The sequence below is a fragment of the Coptis chinensis genome, chromosome 8 (assembly GCF_015680905.1).
Source record: "Coptis chinensis isolate HL-2020 chromosome 8, ASM1568090v1, whole genome shotgun sequence".
In the NCBI taxonomy this organism is placed as follows: domain Eukaryota; kingdom Viridiplantae; phylum Streptophyta; class Magnoliopsida; order Ranunculales; family Ranunculaceae; genus Coptis; species Coptis chinensis.
In genome coordinates this window covers 4,986,587-5,010,789 of record NC_141463.1, presented here as the reverse complement: position 1 = coordinate 5,010,789, position 24,203 = coordinate 4,986,587, and the positions used below count along the sequence as shown (strand labels likewise).

The 24,203-nt window shown below is 38.5% G+C and overlaps 2 protein-coding genes and 1 long non-coding RNA gene across 3 annotated transcripts; 2 read left to right on the top strand and 1 right to left on the bottom strand.

Annotated features, from left to right (window-relative positions):
• The first annotated feature begins 3,253 nt into the window (after positions 1-3,253).
• Positions 3,254-4,441, top strand: LOC147479489 (uncharacterized). Its single transcript, XR_015206147.1, has 3 exons — positions 3,254-3,647; positions 3,789-3,864; positions 4,132-4,441. It is a non-coding gene; the product is annotated as an uncharacterized LOC147479489 (long non-coding RNA).
• A 9,215-nt stretch (positions 4,442-13,656) lies between these two features.
• LOC147479488 (transcription factor BEE 3-like) lies at positions 13,657-15,678 on the bottom strand. The gene is made up of 6 exons (XM_086577537.1): positions 15,181-15,678; positions 14,911-15,030; positions 14,753-14,818; positions 14,556-14,624; positions 14,387-14,464; positions 13,657-13,986 (listed from the first exon to the last, which is right to left on the bottom strand). Exons 1-6 carry the CDS (start codon positions 15,583-15,585, stop codon positions 13,891-13,893), a joined length of 834 nt encoding a protein of 277 aa, XP_086433663.1. The 5' UTR covers positions 15,586-15,678; the 3' UTR covers positions 13,657-13,890.
• A 2,737-nt stretch (positions 15,679-18,415) lies between these two features.
• On the top strand, positions 18,416-19,189 carry LOC147479487 (uncharacterized). The gene has a single exon (XM_086578424.1). It carries the CDS (start codon positions 18,416-18,418, stop codon positions 19,187-19,189), a length of 774 nt encoding a protein of 257 aa, XP_086434550.1.
• The last annotated feature ends 5,014 nt before the right edge of the window (positions 19,190-24,203 follow it).

Here is a 24,203-nt window from a genome sequence, read left to right as displayed (position 1 = left end):
CTTTCAAGGAAAGAATAATTCCTTTCAGCTGGCATAAGCATCTTACTTGTAAAGTAGATCGGTTTTTCTGAATTGTTCTCCTCTTTGAAGAGAACTGAACTGATGGCGAAGTCCGATACTGCCAGATATAGCCCCAGTGTCTCTCCATCTATTGGTTTGGCTAAGACGGGAGGCGTGGTGAGGTATTCTTTGAGAGTGGCGAATGCTTGGTGGCATTGATCATTCCATGAGAACTGCTCGCCTTTTTTAAGGAGTTGTAGGAACGGGCGACACTTGTCTGACGCCCTGGATATGAATCGATTGAGTGCAGCAACCATGCCTAACAACTTCTGTATCTGTTTCTTTGTCTGTGGATTAGGCATGTCTAAGAACGCTCGGATTTGGTCTGGATTTGCTTCGATCCCTCGCTGTGACACCTAATATCCTAGAAACTTTCCGGAGGACGCTCCAAAGAGGCATTTCTCTGGGTTCAACTTCATTCGAGTTCGGCGCAATCTGGAGAACGCTTGCTCAAAGTGATTGAGGTGGTCGCCTGCTTTCTTGCTTTTAACGACCATGTCATCTATGTAAACCTCCATGGTCTCTCCTAACATGTCCTGGAACATGTCAGTTACCAGACGCTGATATGTCGCTCCAGCGTTCTTAAGGCCGAACGGGAGGACGTTGTAGCAATAAATTCCTTGCTCGGTAATGAACGAGGTCTTCTCTTGATCTTCCTCAGCGAGTGGGATTTGGTTGTATCCGCTGTACGCGTCCATGAAGGAGAGAAGTTCATGCCCACAGGTTTGGTCGACAAGTCGGTCAATGCGAGGTAGGGGAAAACTATCTTTCGGTGTTTCTTGATTGCCATTCGTGAAATCGACGCATAGGCGAACTGTTCCATTCTTTTTGGGGACCGCGACAATGTTGGCGATCCAGTCTGGATAGTCCCACTTTCCTGATGAAACCGACTTGCTTGAGTTTGTCGACCTCGTCATTAATGGCTTTCTGAAACCGTAGGGATAACCGGCGAGGTCGTTGGCGAACTGGTCTAGCATTGGGATTTACATTTAATCTATGACATGCTACATTAGGATCTATTCTGGACACATCGATATACGACCAGGCGAAAACATCTTTATTCATAGCCAAAAAGTTTACAAGTTGGGCCTTGAGTGTAGGGTCAAGGTTAGCCCCTACAGATACGAACTTGGGATCATCATCAGTTCCTAGGTTCACTCGCTCAGTTGGGCCTTTGGCACTAATACTTCCTCAGATGGTGATACTTTATAGATCTGAGGGAGAGTGAAATTGGCCGCATGAGTTGGAGCGATATCTGTGGCGACGACCACAGGGGCTGGAATGGCTGCTGTATGTGGTCATGACAATAGAGTCTGGGGTGACCTCCGGAATTGATATTTGTTGTGCGACACATGGCAGTGCGACTGTTGGGATGTGAACTGGTGGGGCAACAACAGTGGAGGTGACTTCTGGGGTCTTGACTGTTGTTTTGACAACAACGGACGCGACTTTTGGGATCCGTCCTGGTGGATCAACAATGGTTAGGCTGACTTCTGGAGTTGAAACAGACGACTGAATCGTCTTGCTGGAGCCCCCAGCGTGCTGTTTTGATGCATTGTCTCTGACCTCGGCAATCAGGTCTTTGGCCATTATATAACTGGTTGGCTCGTGCTTGTGTGGATTGGTCCACTGTCGGTCCTACTTGCTGACAGGATTTGGTTACAATGATACGCTTCCAGTTGATTGCTGCGCAGCTCCACCATTCCTCTGGGGCCTGGGAAACGGAGAACTTGATGCAATGTTGATGGTACAACTTGCATTTGATGGATCCACCGTCGACCTAGTATGGCATTATAGGACGACTTGATGTCCAAAACGCTGAAGCGTGTATTGCAGCTGACTTTGTCTTCTTTAGACCCTACCGATACTGGGAGTATGATGTCACCGATGGGGTCGGCCCTGGAGCCATTGAACCCATACAGGGGAGCAATCGGATCGATAAGAACTGACTTGGGTAAACTCATTTCTTGAATGGTGTGATAGAATAAAATATCGCACGAACTCCCAGGGTCGATTAGGACACGCTTTACTGTCCAGTTGCTCTTCTTGACGTGGACGACCAGTGCATCGTTGTGAGGTAGGCAGACCTTGTTGAGGTCGGCCTCTGTGAAAATGATATCTCCTGGGTTGCGACCTGAGCTGCGCGGAGCGTGTGCTGCCTGGGAAGTAAAATGATACACTTCTTGAAGAGCGCAGACACGACATCTTTTCTCTCTGGAGGAAGTTACGGAATCATCGGGGAAGGTAATCATGTGAATGGTTCTAGCATTGTCACGATCTGACGAATGTTGTCTTCGCTCGTGGCGAGAACGGTCTCTGGGACGTCCTCTGCTGTGAGGGCGAGCTTGAAACTCTTGGTGGTTACGGCGAGGCAAAGATCGACTGCGTACTTGGCGAGCCATGAGTGTATAGCGCAAATCACCGTCAGGAATATTGGTGTACTGTTTAATATGACCAGCTTCCACGAGGTCCTGGAGATAGTGCTTAAGCCCCCAGCACGCATTGGTTTCATGGCATTTTGCTTTGTGGAATGCACAATAGGGCTTGTCAGGTCGATCTATTGGTTGTCTCACATCTGGTCGGAAGTATGAGGCTCGCTGGATCTTGTCCAATATGTAACTGGGGGAGCGTGTCAAGACAAATAACTCTCTCATTGTTGTCCCTGTCGAAATACCCTTTGGTGCCGGCCGACTGGTTCGCTTTTGCATGGGGTATGATCAAAGATCGCTGCCACCTCCTGGTTGTAAAAACTCAAATTCTTGTTAAGGGTATTTTTGTAAATTTCATAATAAATCCAGGGTCATTTATGTAAATTGGTCGTCGGGTTTATTTTTCAAACGTACGTAACTGGATGAAACTTAACTCCGACTCATAAGTCACGTTAGATAAGCGACTATAGGCGAAAATTTGGCAAAAATGTCGGTTAGCGGCTTGTCTGCGTGCGAAGCTGGCACGAGTTAACAGCTTACACGCATGATTGGGTCATCATTATAGTATGCGGTGAGATAGAATATAGAAGATTAAATTTAGCGGGATGAGCCGGAAAAATAATTACGACGCGACGTCAAATTAGTTAGTGGTTAGAGGTCGAATTATGCCTTAAGCTTAATTTGGTCATATTGGGCTTGGGCCAAATTAGCTAAACAAGAGAAAAAAAAAAAAAAAAAAAAAAAAAAAAAAAAAAATTATCGCACCAAACAAAAAAACGCACGAAACAAAACATTTCCCCAAATCAAAATCGCCCAAATTTCTCTCCAAATTCGCTACCTTTTCAAAACCCTATGAGAGAGAGACCTAAGCCTCTCAATTCCCATCGATTCTACCTCAATTCTTCACACTCCCAACCTAGAAACTATAAACCCAAGTGTGCAGCTTCGAAAATTGAGTGGAATTTCATCGTAGTTCCGCTTGGGTAAGTTAAATTCGTTTCAAATTAATGTTTAGATTCAAATTCAATAGCTTGAGGTTGTATTTGATGAGAGATATTGAATGGGGTAGTTGTATGATTCGACAGTAGCTATTTGGAGAGGAATGGCTTGACGAAATCAGCCGAGAAGAAAGCGGAATGAAGCATTCTTACTGATTTGGTAAGAGATTTTGATATTCTCTAGTACTATACTCTGTTTGATGAAGTTATTATGGTTGGAGTGTTGAAATTTGGATGGGATTGTGATGTATTGGAAAAAATATGATAATAATAATTGGAAGTGGTTGTTGAATGTCGGCAGTAGCTGGTTTGGAGAGGAGTGAGTTGAGCGATATCGGTGGAGCAGCAAGCTAGGAGCGATTTTGGTTGCTGACTCGGTAAGAATTTAAATATTCAATCTATTTTAGAGCATTGATGCTAGTTCACACTTGTTTAAAATCATGTCGAGTATCGAGTGAGTGAGAAAGAACACCCACTTAGTAATATTCAACGTTAGTATTATTAACGTTGAGAAAGAATTGGGTTTTGATGCTATCTACAAAACCAAATCCTTAGCGTCGAGATTCTTTTCGACTTTCGTAGATAAGAATTTTCTCGTTAGTTTGATAAACTCTAACGACCGACGTATACATCTGATGTTATAGGAGTGATCTCGAGTGAATTTGATTAAGTGGGCTTGATTCGGTTAAGTGGGCTTGAGGAGAACGGAGCTTGCTAAGGTAGGAACCTACATACCAGTATATAGCCTGCTTATTTTCATGCATGATTTGAATTGTTTAACTAGGAAATAGATAGTTGTGTATCAACCATGCATGTATATATGATATTCATGTTTTGCATTGTATTTCCTCGCTATAAACTATATATATAGATAGCTTTCGCGTGAAATGGGTTTTCTGTAAAATCGGGGTAGCGAGGGATTGTTTTCTTTGTTAAAAGTGAAAAACTGGTTTTGGGGAAAAGTTCGCGTCTCTTGTCTCCGATGGGGAGACGCAGAGATGGATTTTGTAATGCGGGAAGGATTTCCGGTTGTTTGTAACTAGGTGGGAGGTTAAAGATTGTTGTTCCCGGGATGGTTGTGTTATTTACGATGATTCGCCGTTTGGGAATCATCGGTTGTTATTTACTATGACTGGCCCGTTTGGGAGTCATAGGGTGTTCTACTCGATTTCGGGAAATCCAGGAACTCACACCTATATAATCAACAGTTTTAAAAGAAAAACTAGATATGTAACTAGAGTATTTGAAAACAATCGGTAATACGAGTATATATATATAGATATTACTATGTTTATCACGAGGGAATTTAGAAAAGGAACTGTGAATTCCTATAAAGAAGGAACTGTTGTCGCATTTCCGGAGACGGCAGTTCGCTCTAGGATTCCAACTGTGGTGTACACCTTTCGAGGTGGTGGGCCACCTTTAAAGGGATGCATCACTGGATGTAGTTCGGGAATTCCTTTTCTACTTTTCTAGATAACCATGCTTGTACGTGTCACGCTGTATGGTGATTAGCTTGCGTGGGGTTACATGCTACCTCGATGAGGTTTAGATGCGAGGAGTGAGAGTTTAGTCCACTCCTGGATGTGTGTCAGGATCCCGGCGATCTGCGGTCGTCGAACGGTTGACCACCGTAAGATAGGTGACAGCCCGTATGGGGTCGGTGGTCCGCACAGGCCCACCCGAGCCCTAAAAGCTTTGGGGATTTTGTGTATCTGAACACAACAACGGCATTTCACTCCTGCCCGGTAAAAATCGAGAAAACAACGGTGCATGGTTCACACCGGAAAATCTTGAACCGAGATTTCTGTGCGGATCGGGCCGAAAATACCGGTCGTACCCTCACCATTCTAATAGGATCACGTGACCCGCAATAGTTGTATGATGATTGTGAAAACTCTATTTTGTATATCAATGAAGCATGTCGAGATGATTTACGCTAGTTAGTGATGTATATATACATAGTCACAATATTTGAATACTATTATAGAAACCCCGCATGTTTTAAATGTTTTCTATAAGTAGACTATTTATTGGTTATGTGTGTTTCTACTGGGCATCGTTGTTGCTCATCCTACTTAACATTTCAGACGAGCCAGTTACGGAGGAGGCTTTTCCTAACCCTAGCGATGAGGGTTATGGGGATTTGGGAGGATTGCCTTATGCTTGACGAGAGACTGAGTCAAGTTTATATTTTGGGCTGTATAGAGATAAGCTAGGTTATTCTTTTGCTGTATATTATGAGCATAGCTCTTTTCTTTTGGTTGTATAGTAAGAGGCTAGTTCCTTTGGTTGTATATATAGTGGGCTAGGCCATTTTGATGTAATAATTGATGTAATTAAGTATCAGTTATACTTACATAGTTGGTGGATGGGATGTGATGTTGTTTAGAAGGTTGGTTTGTATATATATAGTTGTTGGAAGGTTGTAGTTTAGGATTTCCAGGTTATGACAGGTTTATGACAGGTTTTAGGGTTTACGAACGTCGATCAAACAAAGGAAACTCTGCCGAAATTTCGGTAGAATTGTGATGGTGTCAGCCTCGAGATTCACTCCACGTCCTCGGGATGTGTGTTGGGTCTCGGGGCGTGACACTGGTCCTCGGCTAAACCACTGGACTTCAAACTTTCTTGCAACTTGATATACTTGTCGACCCGAGCATACAATTCGGACAGCATTTCTGGGCGCTCTTTCATCAGTGATCTGGAGAGGTCGGTATTACACACTCGACAAGTAGAAAATGCCGATTAATGGCAAAGAGACTCTTTCGATCCGCTTTCCATACACAACAGTTCAGCCTTGAACCGTCCTAAGAATTGGCGAATGGTTTCATCTTCCCTGAATGAGAGCTGGAACAGCCAATCAAGATCCACTTTCTTTCGTGCATTTGCACGCGTATTGACTAGCAAACGGTCGATAAAAATCGCTCAAAAGTTTTAATAGAATCAGGTTCAAGGGAGAAGAACCAATCAAGTGCGCCATCTTTGAGACTGGCTGGAAATAGTCGACAGTGAAAGTGATCAAACTCAGGAGAACTGTAGAGTGCCAGACTTTGAATGTATCGAGCCACATCTTGACCGGGCATGTCTTTGCCATCATACATCGGGAAACGTGGTCGGATAAAATCTTGAGGAGAGGGTTTATTGAGGACCTCGGCACTGAACGGAGACGCGCGGTATGTCTTGAGCATCTTTTGAACAATCTCGGTCGCATCCTTTCTTACTGCACTCTGGCTTATCCTGTGCGATAACTCGTTAATCTATTGATTAACTTCGTTGATGCCGTTCTCAGCAACGTTACCGACTGGTTGCTGTTGGTAAGCATCCACTTGTGCTCGTAAAGCAGCATTTTCTTGCCTGAGCAAGGAAATGCTCTCGTTTGTTAAACCCAGCTGGTTTGCGAGGTTTTGAACTTGAGCTTCGAGGCTGACCATGCTTCGTGGGCTTGAGAATTGTTGGTTTTTGAGTTGTGTGAAAGTGATTTCTCAAGTAATCGAAACCATAGACGGCGCCAATGTAAAGAGGAGTTTTGGTTTTCCTTTAGAGATACTGAAGAAAGGAGAATGGGTTGAGGTTTTCTGGAAAGACCGTGTTCGCTAATGAGCGAGCTGCCTACGTATCTTCTCTTGGTTTTTTAAGGGGAGAGAAGAATCAGATCTCACGTAGTTCAAGTAGGTGGTATTTATTGGCCTATGGAAGTGTCGATCCTAGAGACCGTAAGTCGTGTACCTCTTGCTCACGTGTAGGGTGGAGATTTTGGTAATGATTATAATGAGTGTTTGTTGGTTTTTTGTATAAGTAAACGTACCACCACCTACATGAAGAGTCGATTGATTGGGAGTTGCGCTTGGTCCATATTTCCGGTGGTGGGAAATACAAATAAGATTTTGGTAATGATTATACCACGGTGGTGACTTTATAATGAGGATATTACTCCCCTACGTCCTCTTCGGCGTTTGTTAAATCTTGAGACATCCTTGATTTGATAATTTTTCATTAAAAATCGTACCACCTACATGAAAAATAATAATAAATCCCAACGTCGGTCTTTTTGAAAACGATGTCTTGGGTTCATCTTTGCTGCGTGTGTACAATATTCCTTGATGAGGATATTACTCTACTTCACAAGGGAGCTGCTCACAGATCGGTCTTGGAGGTCAATGTCTTGAGTTCGCTTATGCTTCACGCGTGTGCGATATTCCTTAATGAGGATATTACTCCCCTACAGTCCTTACTGGACATACTATAGATTTAGTGGAATTGGAAGCTCTAATAGCATGTGAAACTTCTACTTATTGTATAATTTTTCATTCTTTATAAAATCCCTACTTGCGTGCTAAAAAAAATAATAATAAATAACCAACGTTACCCAAGAATACTATTTTGAAAACTAAAGAATACAAAAGTTCACCTTCAACTCTAATAAACATTTACCCAAGTAGTTACATCTTTCAAACTTTTGTGTTCCCTGCCAGACACAACGACTGATCCTCCTTTCATTTTGATTTCGCAATGCTTTCCCAACGCATATGTCAGTAGCCGGTCCTTGTACCAGTTATCTTTTACCATAAAACCAATCTTATAATTGTACAAATTGTCGAAACAAACCAAATTCTTGGCGTCAAATGCGATCCACTCCATAGTTACAGGCTCAAATCTAAAAACACTAAACTCATCTGAACTCTCCAGTGAGACAGCAAAAAGGTCATTACTGCATTCTGTCATTAGATGAGACAAATGGATCTTCTTATTAGGCACATTGCCTCTCCTAAAAGAAAGATCAGTGTCGAAAGCAACAATCGCACCATTTTTACTGAAATAGTATAACTGGTTATCGCATAACCATACATTGAAAACACATGTTAAACTATGATCAAACCGGGCCTTAAACCTATTCCACATTGCATCTCCGTTCTTCCAAACATTGACCGATAAACTTTGATAGCTTGGATATCCGTAACGAATTACAACAACAACGCAATTGGGATAATCTGAACAGACCGAGAATGTTGCTTTTACAATCCGTGTCTCATTAGTTTCCAACATTGGAAGGTCAACTGTTTTCATAGACACAAAATTGAACAGTTGTAGGTTAACATCCGCAAACTTTTGTAGCAACAACCATCTTTGGAATAGAGGCAACAAGTATCACAAAACTCACGTCGATCAATCTTAATAGTCTTCTTAGCCACTGGTCGATAGAATTCTCGTATGGAACTGAACATATTTTTCGTTCGAGTTCGTCTACCACGAGGATATCCCTATAGGGACGCCAGCCGAGACCGTTGGATCCGAGATCTAATGGTCCAAAAATCCAAAACAAACCCATATTCTCTCTCTTCCTTTTTGTTTTTGATTTTCGGACCGTTGGATTTCGGATCCAACGGTCTCGAAACACTCATCCCTATAGGGATATCCTCGTGGTAGCCCAGATCTTTTCGTTATCATTAGCCATGGGCCCCATGGCATACGATTAGTAGGTGCTGAGATTCTTCTAGAGGTGTGTCATAATCCGTGCTGGAAGATCTCCAATATTTACAAACTGCCGATACACAATGGACATCGACAAAATCAATACGGCCTATGATAAGCCATAAAACTTCGTCTGGAAGTAGAGACCAGTTGCGATAACGCCGCCTCAAATTCATGATGCAATCTGAAAACCACGAATATTCTTGCTCTTTAAGCCATTATCATCAACACACTTTATCTTACATATTTCAGTTCATCTAATAAGTTAATGTGCATGCGAAAGAAAAGTAAAATTATCAATGCTTCCCTAGTTTTCAAAGCGACTTCGGAAAGAAAAAGAAATAATGTTTTAACGATTCCACAAACATGAAACAAAGTTTGTTCAATTGGTCTCTTTGATCAGTTAACTTAAGTATCAAAAGTAAAGGAACCATCTTAACCATGATTTCTAGAAAGAACTACGATACTTTGATACGTACTTTTTTTTTTTTTATGGTAAATACTTTGATACGTACAGTACGTTCTAATCAGCACCATAACAATTGTACTACGGTACTACCAGTACCGCACTGACACATTCAGAAGTTACGATATATCAGTGATATCATATAGCATGTAACAATTTTATTACCATGATATTTTTACTGCATGATCAAATTGATTTTGCAATCATATGATCAGGTAAGAAAATTATAATATTTTGGTTGAAAAAGTAATCAACAACCTGCTAGTGAATGTCATCAAAGAAGTAACTAAGGCTTTCATTAATACTTTAAGGAAGCAAATTTTTAGATTGATCAACATGTAGAGAATAGAGAGCAATATTACCTAGAGCACGATAGTGGAGCGGAACCGGTGTGGTTCGGCTCTTCGGCGTTTGAGGCTTGAGCAATTTGTATGAACAAATAGATAGAAGTTTGTCTTGGACTGCAATTCGTGCGGCCCAATCCAACAATAAGGTTTCCGTATCTCAAACTTTAAGTTGGGCTTTTATCATTAATCAACCCAACCCTTTGGGCTTTGCCCGCTTTGGCTTCCGTTCATTATGGAATTTGAGTAGGAGGGATTGACCATTTGTCTCTAGTCTCTACCAAAGATTAGTGTGTGTAATAGCAAAAAAATTTAGGCTAAACCCCTCCTGATCAGTGAATATGAGTAGAAACAAATTATGCAATTTGATTGCAACGCGATAGTGAAATTGATAAGATCTCTATCAGTTCAATGAAATTTACACCCAGAAATTTAATATTTAACATTTCTAACCTCGTTAAACAAATTTAGAAGTTAATTAAGCTTTTGTGATGATATATACCCTCCAAAAGTTAAGTTGCAGTGTCTGACTCATTCTTCAAAATCAATTGAATCAACCAAAAAGAAGATACTCTGGGAACACGTACGTGTAGCTGCACATGAACAAAAAGTGGTGTTTCCAGTATATGAAGTTATGAACTATATATAAGTTCCATGTCCCACTATACCAACTTTTGAAAATCAACCTTCATTTTTTTTTCATCCTTTAGCTAGAGTTATCCTGAATGGGACTTGTGAATTTGTGATTGGCTACCAACTTATAGGGCTCTACCAAAACCAATTCTATGGTTTGTTGATGAACCCCCCTGAACTTAATTGAGTCCTTGAACTTGCCCATTATAGTAGCTATACTTGTCTTTTCAACTTCACCAAACACATCCAATTATCAGTGAATCTATGTGACTAAACTCTAAGTTGGGAATATGACCTGTATATTTGTTAAATAGGTCCCATGGAATGGTCTTCTCCTTGTTCATGTATACTAAAAGCAAGAGAAAATTGGGTCAAAAAGGAGTCAAACTAAAAGAGGTGCAAATGTGCAATTGTGCAAAAAGTTGCTTTAAAGGTTCATAGGCTCTCATCATTTCCGGTTTTAGAGAACCCACATTATCCATACTCTTGTGAGCATGATATGGTCCATGTCAAGCTGTGATATACCTCCAAATCTTTAAGTACAATGCACCTGCCTCTTCCGTCTTATACCTGGAATTCCCTTTTCTATAAGACTTCCTAGCTAGTTTCAATCATTCACAAAAAGAAATGGCAACATCCGTGGGATTTGTCCATACAATATATTCATTCAAGCTGCCAAGCACGTATCTTTTTACATCTGCTATCCACATAACTAAAGTGATTAAATTTTAGATTTTTGTAGAAACACTTTAATTCTTAAAATAGGATTCATGTTAAGTTGTTAACAAGTTAATCCGCGTAAATTATGACAACAACACCGATTCTAGTGGTCTTTAGAGCATTTCCAATGCAAATCACTATGAGGAGAAAAAGGGATTTGTCACCCTAATGGAGCTAAAAACCCTTGCCCAAGGCAAGAGTGACAAATCCGGTAGCTTGTAACTCAGTGATAATGAGGGTAGTACTTGCTACGGAGATGGCTGTTGAGGTATGAACTTTGGACGGGACTTTTTATTCCGTCTCGCATCTATTTTCGTTTTTTCACACAAGATGTTTCATTCCATTCTGTGAGTTTTTTTCGATTTTTTTTTTTTTTTTTTTTTTCTTTTTTTTTTTTTTTTGGGCCGGGATGTTTCATTCCGTGCAATTTTTTTCGATATTTTTTTATTTTTTACATTCAGACGGAATAAAACATTCTGTCCGACATTTTAAAATCACTTCTGCATTGGGCAATCCCTCGTAGCTTTTCACCATAAAGATAGCAAGGAGGGAAAATTGTCCTAAGTAGAGGTGAAAACTTGCTGGTTGTATTGGGAATGCTCTTATAGCTTTTTTCATTAAGTAGAAAATGATTGGAAGCTTGGGATACTGATTGAGCTAGTGTACTTGCAAACTTGCAATTTATTCTGTTCGTGATTTCCTAATATAAGTTAAGAACTTCAAACACCTAACTATAGGAAATGCATAAGTCGTCCTCTAGGCGCAAATGCATGTGACGTGCAGTGTTTTGACTATTTTGATTGACTGTTTATATACGCGTCATGTCTAAGTAATAAGAACATGTGCAAGATCACAAAACTAGCAGGAACTCTGCACAATGGCTATGCCGGGCATTGCTCGGAATTCAGCTACTTTTCTGAGCTTGTAGCATAGCTAGATTTACTGAGTTTTCATTTTGGATATATGCAAGTTTTCAATCCTATTAGAAGCTGTCGTTTACATGCTTTTGCTGTTTCCACTCCTACGATTCTGATTTCTTATTAATGACTAGCTCTGGCTTAAATCTCCATATACAACCTCTAATTGAGATTGTTCAAGTGTAGTGACCGCGATAAACTCCCGGTGAAGTAATGCAGAAAACAGGGTATCCCCTCCATGCTATCTTACCAATTTTGCATAATTAGGTTGTCTTTACAACCAAATCAGGAGAGGCAATCATTTACTAATACCTAAATAAAAATTGTCAGAGTAGAAATGTATTGCATTAACTCGTTATTAAGGTGTAAAATGTTGGTTAGTAACACCATATAAAGTTATAATCCATCCTCTCCACTGAAGCCTGACAGTGAGACCTCTAATACCAACTACAGTTTCTTATTCCATAGATTGAGACCTTTGATGTAAGCCTGTCATGTGTTCACTCTGACGAATGGTTACACTGTCACAGTAAAAGAAATAAACACATTGAATTTACAGATATTTAACACAAAACAAATTTGATTGACCGAAAATTTTGCAAGTTGCCTGATATGAGATAGCCGCGTTTTCTAGTGGTCAGTTTGCGTCTTGGTAAAGGACCTACAGATATACAATTATAGATGAAGACATGTACCATCAAGTTTTGGTTGTCTACTTGTCTGTTGCAAATTGGAAGAAATTTTAATCTCAAACTCATCTCACCCTCCCTCGATCACTTTATTGCGTATGTAAAACCCTTTAAGTCCACTAAAACAGCTATGGGCTATGGCAGAAGGTGCAGCATTCAGTTTTAGGTGGTGAATGGAGCAGGCAGACAGTGAACAGAATTTTGTTTATATTTGTGCATTAAATAATTATAGCTGCACAAGTAAGTTACTTTAAAAAAACTGTGTAGTTAAATATTGAAGTTCATCAAGCAAGCAGTAAAAAAGTTCAATTAACATAGAAGGAATTTAGAAGGAATATGCATTTGCAGGACAGTGAAATTTGGTAGCAGATCGGCTAGTGAATCCACTGGATTAGATCTAGACTTCTGGTTACTGTACATCGACAAAATACTAATGAGATGAAAGCATAAACATGAGAAATATTGGGCTGTCATAAATCTTTTTACCTATTTCGGATAAGGACCCTTTACATATCTGAAAAAGGTAATGCCAGATCCTCTGGAGATGGAGGTTATATTGTCCTTCTCCTATCAATATGCCATGACTCAACTGTAAACAGTACTACATTCACTTATCATGGGTCCCTATACAAAAAGCTTTGTTCTTCATCCGCAAATGTAAGGATCCTTTTGTACGTGTATGCTTTACAAATGGTTTGCATAATCCTTTAATCATTCGAGTGTTAGGCGGTCTAATGTATCTCTTCCAATATAGGATCTGAGGCCACATATTAAATGTAAAATTACCGAAATGCCCTAAAAATAATTGACCTTACATTTATTCCTCATGATATAACTTGGCTTGATCCATCTTAACCAAATCTTAATGTCATATCCGCGTTTACGCCGACATGCCAGGAGTCTTAGTTCCAGTACGTGTCCTAGTCGCTTATTCGAATCAAAACATTGTCATATAATTGATAATTAATTTGAAGAGGAATTACATAGTAAGCCTTCACAAATTATTGGTAAGGTCCCGCGAGTTGGGGGCAAAATAAGATCTATTTGTACTGTGTTTTGTATTGCATGACAGGGAACAGAATGGATCGATAGGAAAGGGAGAATTGGAGGAGAGCATTTTCTTGTGGGACATGGAAATGTGAAGTAATGGCCAAAAGTAGAGTCAAAGAGGCCATGTTTGTTGGAAGCAACTGAGTCCTCCATATCCTCCTTCTCTAACCAACTTCTCCACCTCTTGAGCCTCATATGCATTTGTCCCCTGCAAACAGAAAATATTCAGCATCACCATAGACCCGAATAAATGCATTTATAGATAATATGTGAAGTTGTGAACCAACAAAGATAGGTTCACCCTCTAATGATCATACTCTTAGGGAGGTATGTAACTTTTCGAAGTCTAATCAACAGGTAGGGGTCTGCCTCAACCCTATAACCTTTTACAAAAACAAAAAAAAAAAAAAAAAAAAAAAAAAAAAAAAAAAAAAAAAAAAGTTCACCCTACACGTACACATGCCCAAGTTATGAAAGGAATTTCAACATATATTCATATTCTTTATCATTTAGCTTATATTTGTATGCCAAACCTTGTTGCTGCCAAATAATGTTGATGAGGCAAGCATGGATAAATTACTTCTGAGATGTTGTGGTACAAGGTTTACCTGCATTATCTGTGTTACATCCATGTCTGAGTTGAAGTCATAGAAAGAACTGGCTGCTGTGAGTTTCATAGAGAGGAACTGCACAAGCCAAAAAATATATCAGACTGCAAATTCAATTTTAAACTTGAAAATCACGCTTGAAAAATGTATCATCCCGGGTTCGACTCACCTCAACCTGGTTCTGTAATGATTGTACATACGAGATTATCTCGTCAAGCATTACTGCCATTCCCATTGTCTATGATCCAAAACTTAATGTTAGAAATAAATAATAGGCTCAAGGTGTACAAGTAGGTAAGACATTAACGAATGCAATAGTGCCTTACAGAAGAATAATTATGAAAACAAACTAAGACTAGCTTCTACCTTGTAGCATCCAGGAACAAGTTCTTGTAAGCTTCTTAGTTTCTCATTGATCTTCTCCCTTCTTACCTACATGCCAGAGCATCACAAGTTCAATTTCCATGAACTTATTGAAGGAATTCTTCTTTCAACATATTTCATACAAATTTTATAAAACTTACCCTTTCTGCTAAACTATGACTATCAGTAGCTTGGCCTCTTCTAGCTCTAACATGAATTACTTCCTTTGGTTTCTCAACATCTTTCTCAGGATTTCTTCCTCTTCTCCCTCTTCCTGAATTCTGTTAACATCACAACAATGCAAGCCAAACAATTCAGTCTGCTAAAGTTTGAACAGATCGAAGAGAAATTCAGAATTTCAAATACAAACATTGGCAAAAAAAAAAAAAAAAAAAAAAAAAAAAAAACTTCGAAAACAGAACATCTCTTACATTCTTTCTTCTAGTACTCTTAACATTTCCATCCAAGCCATTCTGTATAGTTGGTGTAGTAGAATTCCCTGAGCTTGAATTCGATAGTGGCGTAGCCTTCCTCTTCTTACTTTCTTGATGAGCATCTTCTGCTGAATGCAACGTATGATCAACTGTACCCACAATTGAATCGTTAAGGTAGTATATCCCAGGAACATTGGCAAAATTAACCGGGAAGTCAGGTTGTTGTTGTGCTAAGAAATTGTCGTTAGAGAAACCGATGGTGTTCTGTATACTCAAGCTAGGATTCTCCAAGAAACTCGAATTAAGCTCACCAAAATGGTTAATTAGCTCAATGTTGGAATCCATTTCTGTGTAAGAGAGAGAAGGCTTGAAGGCGTGCATGTCTACTGCAAACTCAGCCATTAAATTTGAACTTAAGTGCAACTTAGAGTCCCCCAAAAAGGTGTTTAAATAATGAAGGGGTGTGTTAGAGAAACTTATATACTGCTAGTTCTACTGCTAAATAAACTAGAAGCAATTGGGAGGACCACGTAGCAGTTCCTTCTTCTGTAGTTGTGTTCCCTAATGGGGTCTACATCCTGGAGTTATATCCGCTAATGAGGCCCACCGCCCACTACAAGCTTTTGGATGTTGAGTTAAAATGATCAAATATACAAAATTGAAAATGTATTAGCATTATTAAGAGTGTAGCTGATTAGTTTTGTAAACTTTTTTAACTCAAGTTGAATCCCAGACCTGGTTTCAAGCTGTAAATGAAGAAGGGAAACACCCTCATATGAAAATGTAACTCTTTGTTCTTGGGGGCTTCATGTCATAGCTAAGGCGGAATTGGTCAGTTGCCGTGACACTTCACAACCACATCTCTTATACAAAAATCCCTCTTTTGAGCAATTGTTTACACAGTAAAACATAGCTACGGCATGTATTAATTTTTTATTTTTTATTTCCTGAATAAGTTACCAATATATTGTGTGTGTGTGTGGAAATAAAAGAGAAAATGGAAATTTAAAAAGTTGAACAGAACTCAGTTGCAATATTTTGAGGAACTTCCCCTTTAACATGTTATTATTTCGTATCCGAGATCTCTCCACACTCAAAGGTTACTGCTGTAGATAATCATATTGAACAACGTTTCAAGCATTGCCTCGAACCCTCGATCAGAAACGTTTCGACAAATGATTTCCTTGTCTTTTTTGTATTGGAAAAAGTCTTACCTTCTAATTGACTTTCTAGGGCCTTTATCTATTCATTCTCAACAAAAGATAGAAATACCACACTTTAAAATGTGCATGTCACTGAAATTCTCTGCAAAACATAGAATTTTTCTTGTCCTTTGCGAGTAAAGGATGTGTGCATAAAAGAAATCTTTTACCTAGAAGTCAAACTGGTATCAGATCTTCACCCAAGATCAACTGTAAAAGGATGCATGCCTAACATGGTTGCAATCTTGCAATCAATTTCCAAGCATAAAACAAAAATGGATGTAGCATAAGTTTTAACCACAATTCCGATTGTGGTAAAAACCCACCACTGTGAGGTGCAACTGTGCAAGTGTGCAAGCAATGACTGATGATGTTTATGGCGCAAAAAAAGGTCTAACTGTAGATTGGAGTTCAAATTGCCAACGCGAATTGATGTGCAGGTTAGGTGGAATGGTGAAAATTGAAGCATATTGCCAAACGCCATCACTTGGGTAAGGTACAAAATATGATGATAACAGTTACCTGACTCAATTTCTAACAATCAGACTGCATGCCCTGATCTTATTTCCCAAATGGCCAAGTGATCTTAGGCTAGTCATGGAAACATATACATGATATGAAATATACCCAACTCTGCATTTAAGCAATATAGATAATTAGATATTCCTTGACAAATTTTATGTAAATGTGGGAACTCATTTACTGTTGTGATTATAGACATTTGACTCCCAAACATCCTATGAACATCTTTCCTATTTTTGTTCCTTCTCGTTTTACATTCAAAGCCTCATAAAAAACAAGCTCGGAAGCATGGTGAAAGCTAAGATGTAAACATAGGTTGAAAGCTAAGAACGAGCTATACCACTGGCCTCATCTAAGCAGTTTGAGAAATCAAGAAACAAATCTAAACAGTGATGAGTCCATGATTATGTCTCCTATTGCAATCAAGTATGTGTAATGGTTGTCCTTTTGTGTGTAATTTATAAAACGACAAAACTAAGGTTAGGATAACAAGATAGCAAATTGATTAATCGTAGAAACCAGTGTGTTTATAAGTTTATTAACACAATGGAAAGCGAAATTTTGTCTTATCTTATCTAATCACGTGGCAAAGAAAAAGGAAAACCTTAGAAAACTGAACAAGCTCTTGGTTATCCAAATTGGAGACCAAACAAAGCCCATAAACCATTTGCAAAGTAGCATCTCATTATGGGCTGGAGGCCCGTGCACATTCTACTCTACAACCTAACAAGTAATTGGGCTGAGAGTCCAATTTTTCAATTTTTTTGGCCCCCAGTCCACCCTGAATTTTAATTTCGAATTTAAGATAAAAATACAGACTAACGTCAGCAATATAAATTTATGATAAAATGAAATGAAACGATCAAGAACTCCACCACTCAAAATAATGTCTTAGAGGCTAACTTTTTATGTAGTTATGATATCCCCATAATAGAGATTACACTCACTGCAGCTCACTTGAACATGTCCATCCTTATCAAATGTCGATTATAATATTATGGATTTATCCAACTTTTTTTCTTTTCTTTTCTTTTTTTTTTTTAAAAAAATTTTTTTTTTTAAACGACATTTGACAAAATTAGAGCAAAACATATTTAATTGAGCTGATTTTTTATGGCGATGATCTCCATTATGGAAAGAATATCTTTACAACCCTCGATTCATCTTGTAAGTCCAATTTTGGTTGTTGAGTTCTATTAGAAGATAGAGCGTGCACGCGCTTTGACATCGAACAACTGGAGAGCGCACGCGCCTTCCATTCTAGTATCGCAGCCTGTACCGTTTGTTTCTTATTTGTTTTAGGATTTCTATTAACGTAGATAGAAACAATGCGTACATATTAAGAACTTGTAATCTCTATATAAACAATTGTGTAAACAGTAGAAATCAATTAAGTAAATATTCTCTTAAATCAATCTCTCTCTCTTTAATTTATTATGGTATCAGTCTAATTTCGATCCAAACCCTAACCCTAACCACTCTAAGCTTTCGCCTCCTCTCAATTCTCAATGGTCGATGCCTCAAACACCAATAATGACTCTCCTCCAGGTTCCGATGATCCTTTCTTTATACACCACTCAGATATTCCCATGGCTATTCTCGTCTCTCCTCTGTTATCCGGTGACAATTATCCGATTTGGTTACGGTCTATCTCTAGAGCCCTTCGAGCAAAGAATAAGTTTGGTTTTGTCGATGGCTCTATCACACCTCCCACTACTCCCAAAGAAAAAACCAAGTGGTTGCGATGTGATGACCTAGTTGCTTCATGGATTCTCAATTCTGTTACTCCAGATATCCGTGAAAGTATCCTATATGTTGACTTTGCATCCGAAATCTGGAAAGATCTAGGTGACCGTTTTTCACAAACTAATGCACCCAAGGTCTTTCAACTGAAGGATCCCGTCACTCTTCTCAAACAAGACAATCGTCCGATATCTGTTGACTTCACTTTCCTTAAATCTCTATGTGATGAATTAAGTTTTTTGTCTACTATGCTTGCTTGTACTTGTGGTCATGCGTCTATTTTTGCCAAAGAGATTGAAGACGATCATTCTATGAAATTCATGCAAGGCCTAGATGCTCATTTTCAATCCATTCGCAGTCAAATTCTTTTAATGGATCCTTTTCCTCGTATGTCCAAGATTTATTCTTTAATCCGACAGGAAAGACAAGCAATAAGAGATTCATGCACTCTCTCTTCCTTCTGCTCCAGACACTGCTGCCCTGAGTACCCAGTTTCAAAAGACCAACTGGGCTTCTTCTTCGAAATCAGGCCCGTCTAAACCTCCGCAGCAAAACACTAGTTCGCAATGGCCCTCGAAGAAGCATCGCCGCTCGATATCTGTGGCAACCCGAGCCAAGACGCGACTCGTCCTTTCTGCAATCACTATAACCGAGTTAGACATCATATTGGTACATGTTACAAACTGCACGGTTATCCCCCCAAGCCTGCTCAAGCCAATTCGATTGCTATGGACTCCAATTCTCCTATTTTTTCCACATAACAATACAACCAACTTATCAGTTTGCTTGATTCAGGTAGCACCACTTCACAAGCAAACCTGACATGTATTTCTCTCTCGTGTTTTTCTAAATCTATATTAATCATTGACTCTGGTGCTACCAATCATGTTTGTTCCTCAGTACATATGTTTTCTCATTATCAAACTTGTTTAATACATTCTACTCTTAAACTTCCAAATGGAACAGACCATTTAATTACTCATATTGGTAGTGTTATTCTCTCTCCTCTATTGCGTCTTGACAACGTTCTGTTTGTTCCCACTTTTCATTTTAACTTGTTTTCTATTAGTGAACTAGTTAAGTCTCACCCTATCTCTGTCACGTTCACTAATGATTCTTGCCTTTTTCAGGACTAGTTATCGAAGAAGAAGATTGGATTGGGACGACTTAATGGGGGGACTCTACCATCTCCAACTAGCTTTTGTTTGCTCATCTCACAACTTCACCACCAATAATTTATGGCATTATCGTTTAGGACATCTCTCTTCCACGCCTTTGGAGATTTTAGCTAAGTAGTTTCCTTTCATTTCTAGTTCCAATAATGCTACTTGCAATGTATGTCCGTAAGCTAAGCAAACACATTTATCTTTTTCTCATAGTTCAATAAAAACTATTAGACCTTTTCAAATGATTCATTATGACATTTGGGGTCCTTTTCATTTACCATCCTATTCTAATGCTCATTTTTTTCTTAACTATTGTCGGTGATTTTAGTTGGGCTACATGGATTTATCTTATGACTGTCAAATTTGAAACTGCCATGCATTTACAATCTTTTTTTGCCATGGTTCACACTCATTTTCATTCTACAATACATTCGCTCATATCTAGCCATAGCAACATTGATGACCATTTTCATGAAATCCAAGTCCTTCGATCCGGCAATGGATCCGAATTTATATCCCATAACATGCAACAATTTTTTTCCAAATATGGGGTTATCCACCAACGTAGTTGTGTTGCTACTCCCCAACAAAACGTTGTTGTTGAAAGAAAACATCGTCACTTACTCAACGTTGCACGAGCATTACGTTTTCAACATCATCTCCCGTTATCCTTCTGGGGTGAATGCATTCTCACCATAGGCTATCTCATTAACAAAATTCCTAGCCCCTTGTTAAATAGCAAATCACCTCATATGCTTTTGTTTACAACACATTCCACTCTTGGGCATCTTCGTGTTTTTGGTTGTTTATGTTTTGCTCACAACACTTCCATTAAAAATAAGTTTGATCACTAATATTTTTGAAAATGGGGGGGGGGGCACTAATTACAACTATTAATAGGGGGGTAAGTCTAACTAACCCTTTATTTTGAGTCTAAAATCATTTAAGATGGACAAATGTGTCTTTGAATGTTTGATGGGTTTATGAGACTAAAACAAATAGCCAAAGGCCCAAAGCCCAACCGATTAGTCACCCATAACAAACTCGTAAGCTCTTTTTCCTTTATTTCACTCTCAATTCTTGAACAGACGTCAGACCTCGGGGGTAAGTCTAACTAACCCTTTATTTTGAGTCTAAAATCATTTAAGATGGACAAATGTGTCTTTGAATGTTTGATAGGGTTATGAGACTAAAACAAATAGCCAAAGGCCCAAAGCCCAACCGATTAGTCACCCATAACAAACTCGTAAGCTCTTTTTCCTTTATTTCACTCTCAATTCTTGAACAGACGTCAAACCTCAACCCAAAAAAAAACCACTAAAAAAACAACAAAAAACAAATTCATGAAGGACTTGCGGCGCAGCTTGTTGCACGCTTGTCCTAATTATTTGTAAAACTCGTTATCATTATCAATAAAATTTCCACTTAAAAAAATAATAATAACTTTTTACTTTCAATGTTAATCTTTTATAGTTTTCTCCATGTGATAGTAGGGTTATAGACTTATAACATTATAGGAAGTTATTAACAATTTGTTGAATTGTTATAGACTTGTGTACTAGAATATGCAGATATATAAACATATAGTAAAAGTGTAAGACAAGGAGTATCAATTAATGGTTTAAGTGCTTAAGTAGGTAACTTCGTCAGTCCATATTAAATTCTTACTAGTCAACATACTATAGTTTTGTGAATTAAAATAAATGCATAATTTTGTTGATCTTTATTGTTTAAACTTTTTTTTTAGGGCAGGAGGGGGGTTGTGTGCACATAATCTCGCACCCTCAGGCTTAGAATCCTTGTTTCGTCCCTGGGGCCATCTTCAACTTTCAATCTTATAAGTTGCTTAAAGGTAGCAATATTAGAATATTGCAGCACACACTTGACCTGGTTCAATGTAATGTACAAAACAACCTAAGAGAAACAAATATTGTAAGTTAATCGACCTTATTACGGCATAAAATATTGTAGGAAACATATTCCAAAAATATACTTATTGTTAAGTAAGAAAGCTAGAAATCAAATTGATATAACAAATATATCATGAACAAACCTTTAATTAAACAAATCTTTTAGTTCAACGAATGAACTTAATTTACCAATGATTAAATCCGAGCCTAGTGATGATCACTATGTCCTTAAGACAGATTTCCCCCCCTCATGGTGCTTGAAGGTTGATGAAAAATTGTCTCCCAAAATAGAACAGATTTCCTTCTATAGAAAGCTAGCACTTCAATTTTATAGAATCAATGAACACAACATAGTATTTGACTAAGAACAGAAGGAGAAGAGAAAGATCATAACTCTGTGTGATCTGGTGTGTCTTTCTCTCCAAATTCATCCACTATTTATAGGTGAGTGGTGCCTCTTCGAAACAACATAGTTGTTAGAAAAATGATTTGCTCAAATTCATTTGAGATATGAATGAGTAATTTGTCTCCCAAGTTATCCCACATTAAGATGAAATGGGTTTCTCTTGAAACAGTACGTAAAGTGAGAAAAACTTTTTCGAAATGGTGCACTAGTTCGAAACAGTGCATTATGCCAAAAGGTGCGACCTTTCGAAATATGCACTGGTTCGAAACAGTGCATCATGTCGAAAAGGTGTGACCTTTCAAAATAGGCACTGGTTCGAAACAGTGCTTTATACCAAAATGGTGTGTCTTTTCGAAACATGTGACTTTTCAAAGAGTTGCTTACTTTTTCCCAAGAGTCACTGTGTTGTTTCGAAGAGACACCACTCACCTATAAATAGTGGATGAATTTGGAGAGAAAGACACACCAGATCACACAGAGTTCTGATCTTTCTCTTCTCCCCCTGTTCTTAGTCAAATACTATGTTGTGTTCGCTGAGTCTATAGAATTGAAGTGTTAGCTTTCTATAGAAGGAAATCCGTTCTATCTTGGGAGACAGTTTCCCATCAACCTTCAAGCACCATGAGGGGGAAAATCTGTCTTAAGGACATAGTGAATCTTCACTAGGCTCGGATTTAATCATTGGTAAATTAAGTTCATTAGTTGAACTAAAAAGGTTTGTTTGTTTGTTGATATTAAAGGTTTGTTCATATCAATTTTATTTTCTTGTTTACTTAACAATAAGTATATTTTTGGAATAAGTTTCCTACAAACTTAAGACAGATTCTATTGCATTGTATTAATTTGGTTGAATTAATTTTGGCTATACTTATTGTTAATGAACTTATTATTTTTTTTAAGTGTTTTGTTCACGTTTCGTTGAGAAATGGTGGTCAAAATATTGATATGTCGCAGACACGTTTTTTGTAACTGGGGCAGGTATGTATTATTGTATTTCTAGTTAATTACATACCTTTGGAACGCACCATAGATTTACCAGTGTTTCTATTATGACTTGGGCCTTACTGAGGCAAACTGTTTGTAAAATAGTTTGTACAGTATAGTTTATTTGGTGTGAATCGTTGCAACCATTTAAAGATTGGACAATATATGCCCACTCATTAACAGTTACTTTTAGAAGTGGCGGTTGGGATTGCATGTTTACATGACACCAATGGATGACATGTGTAGTGAGTTTTGACTCATTTGAAAAAAAAAAAAAAAAAAAAAAAAAAAAAAAGCAGCGTAATTTTTTTTTCTTCCATCTCTAGGTTCTACAAGAAATCCACGTAGTGAGTTCGTCTCTTATTAAAGTCTCGAGGTTTTTATTATCTGCTTTAACAAGTTGAAAGTGAGTCACAACAACGCTATACAGTGAAAAAAAAACACTTTAATCATTGATTTGATCAAACGTTAACGAACTGAAGTCATTCATTGGTTCCAATTTTTTTTTTCACCTACTCAAAAAGACATTTCCTGCACTGTCGTATATATAGTTCTTGGAATGAGTGGCGGGTTTTCATGGTTTTGGTTGCTCAGGTACTTCAAATCGTCTGTGTTGTTTTAATACCTTACGCATATTAAACAATCACTTGGTCTATATAAAGAGGGACGTCCAAGCCTTTTGAGAACAGCCAACAGCGACGGTTCATTAAATTTAATAGTAATGACAACACCACCAGGTTCTCCGATTAATGCTATTCCTATTTCATTTGCTTGACCTACTAGTTCGTTGAATGGTATGAACATTTTGGTCCCCGATGATGACCTTATGTTCGTAGAAGTGGAACTCAACAACTACGGGTGTCTACTAGCAATGGTGGATACTGGTTCAACTCATACGTTAATCTCTGAGTATGTATCCGAGGCTATTTGATTGAAACTCGCAGAATGTACATGCTCTATGAGAGGCTTAAACCAAGAAGCCGAACCGGTGAAAGGACTCGCTTTGGAAGTTGACATTAAGATGCACAACTGGCGAGGAAAGGTGGACCTGATGGTAGCTCGCTTAGACCATTTTCAAGTCATTCTT

Bases quoted from the DNA above. Each gene is read 5' to 3' on its own strand.
- LOC147479488 (XM_086577537.1), bottom strand. From the start codon at position 15,585: ATGGCTGAGTTTGCAGTAGACATGCACGCCTTCAAGCCTTCTCTCTCT. The intron at 14,819-14,910 runs GTAAGTTTTATA...TCTGGCATGTAG, and splicing joins GTCATAGTTTAGCAGAAAGG to GTAAGAAGGGAGAAGATCAA. The intron at 14,465-14,555 runs GTGAGTCGAACC...TGGCTTGTGCAG, and splicing joins CATTACAGAACCAGGTTGAG to TTCCTCTCTATGAAACTCAC.
- LOC147479487 (XM_086578424.1), top strand. From the start codon at position 18,416: ATGGTCGATGCCTCAAACACCAATAATGACTCTCCTCCAGGTTCCGAT.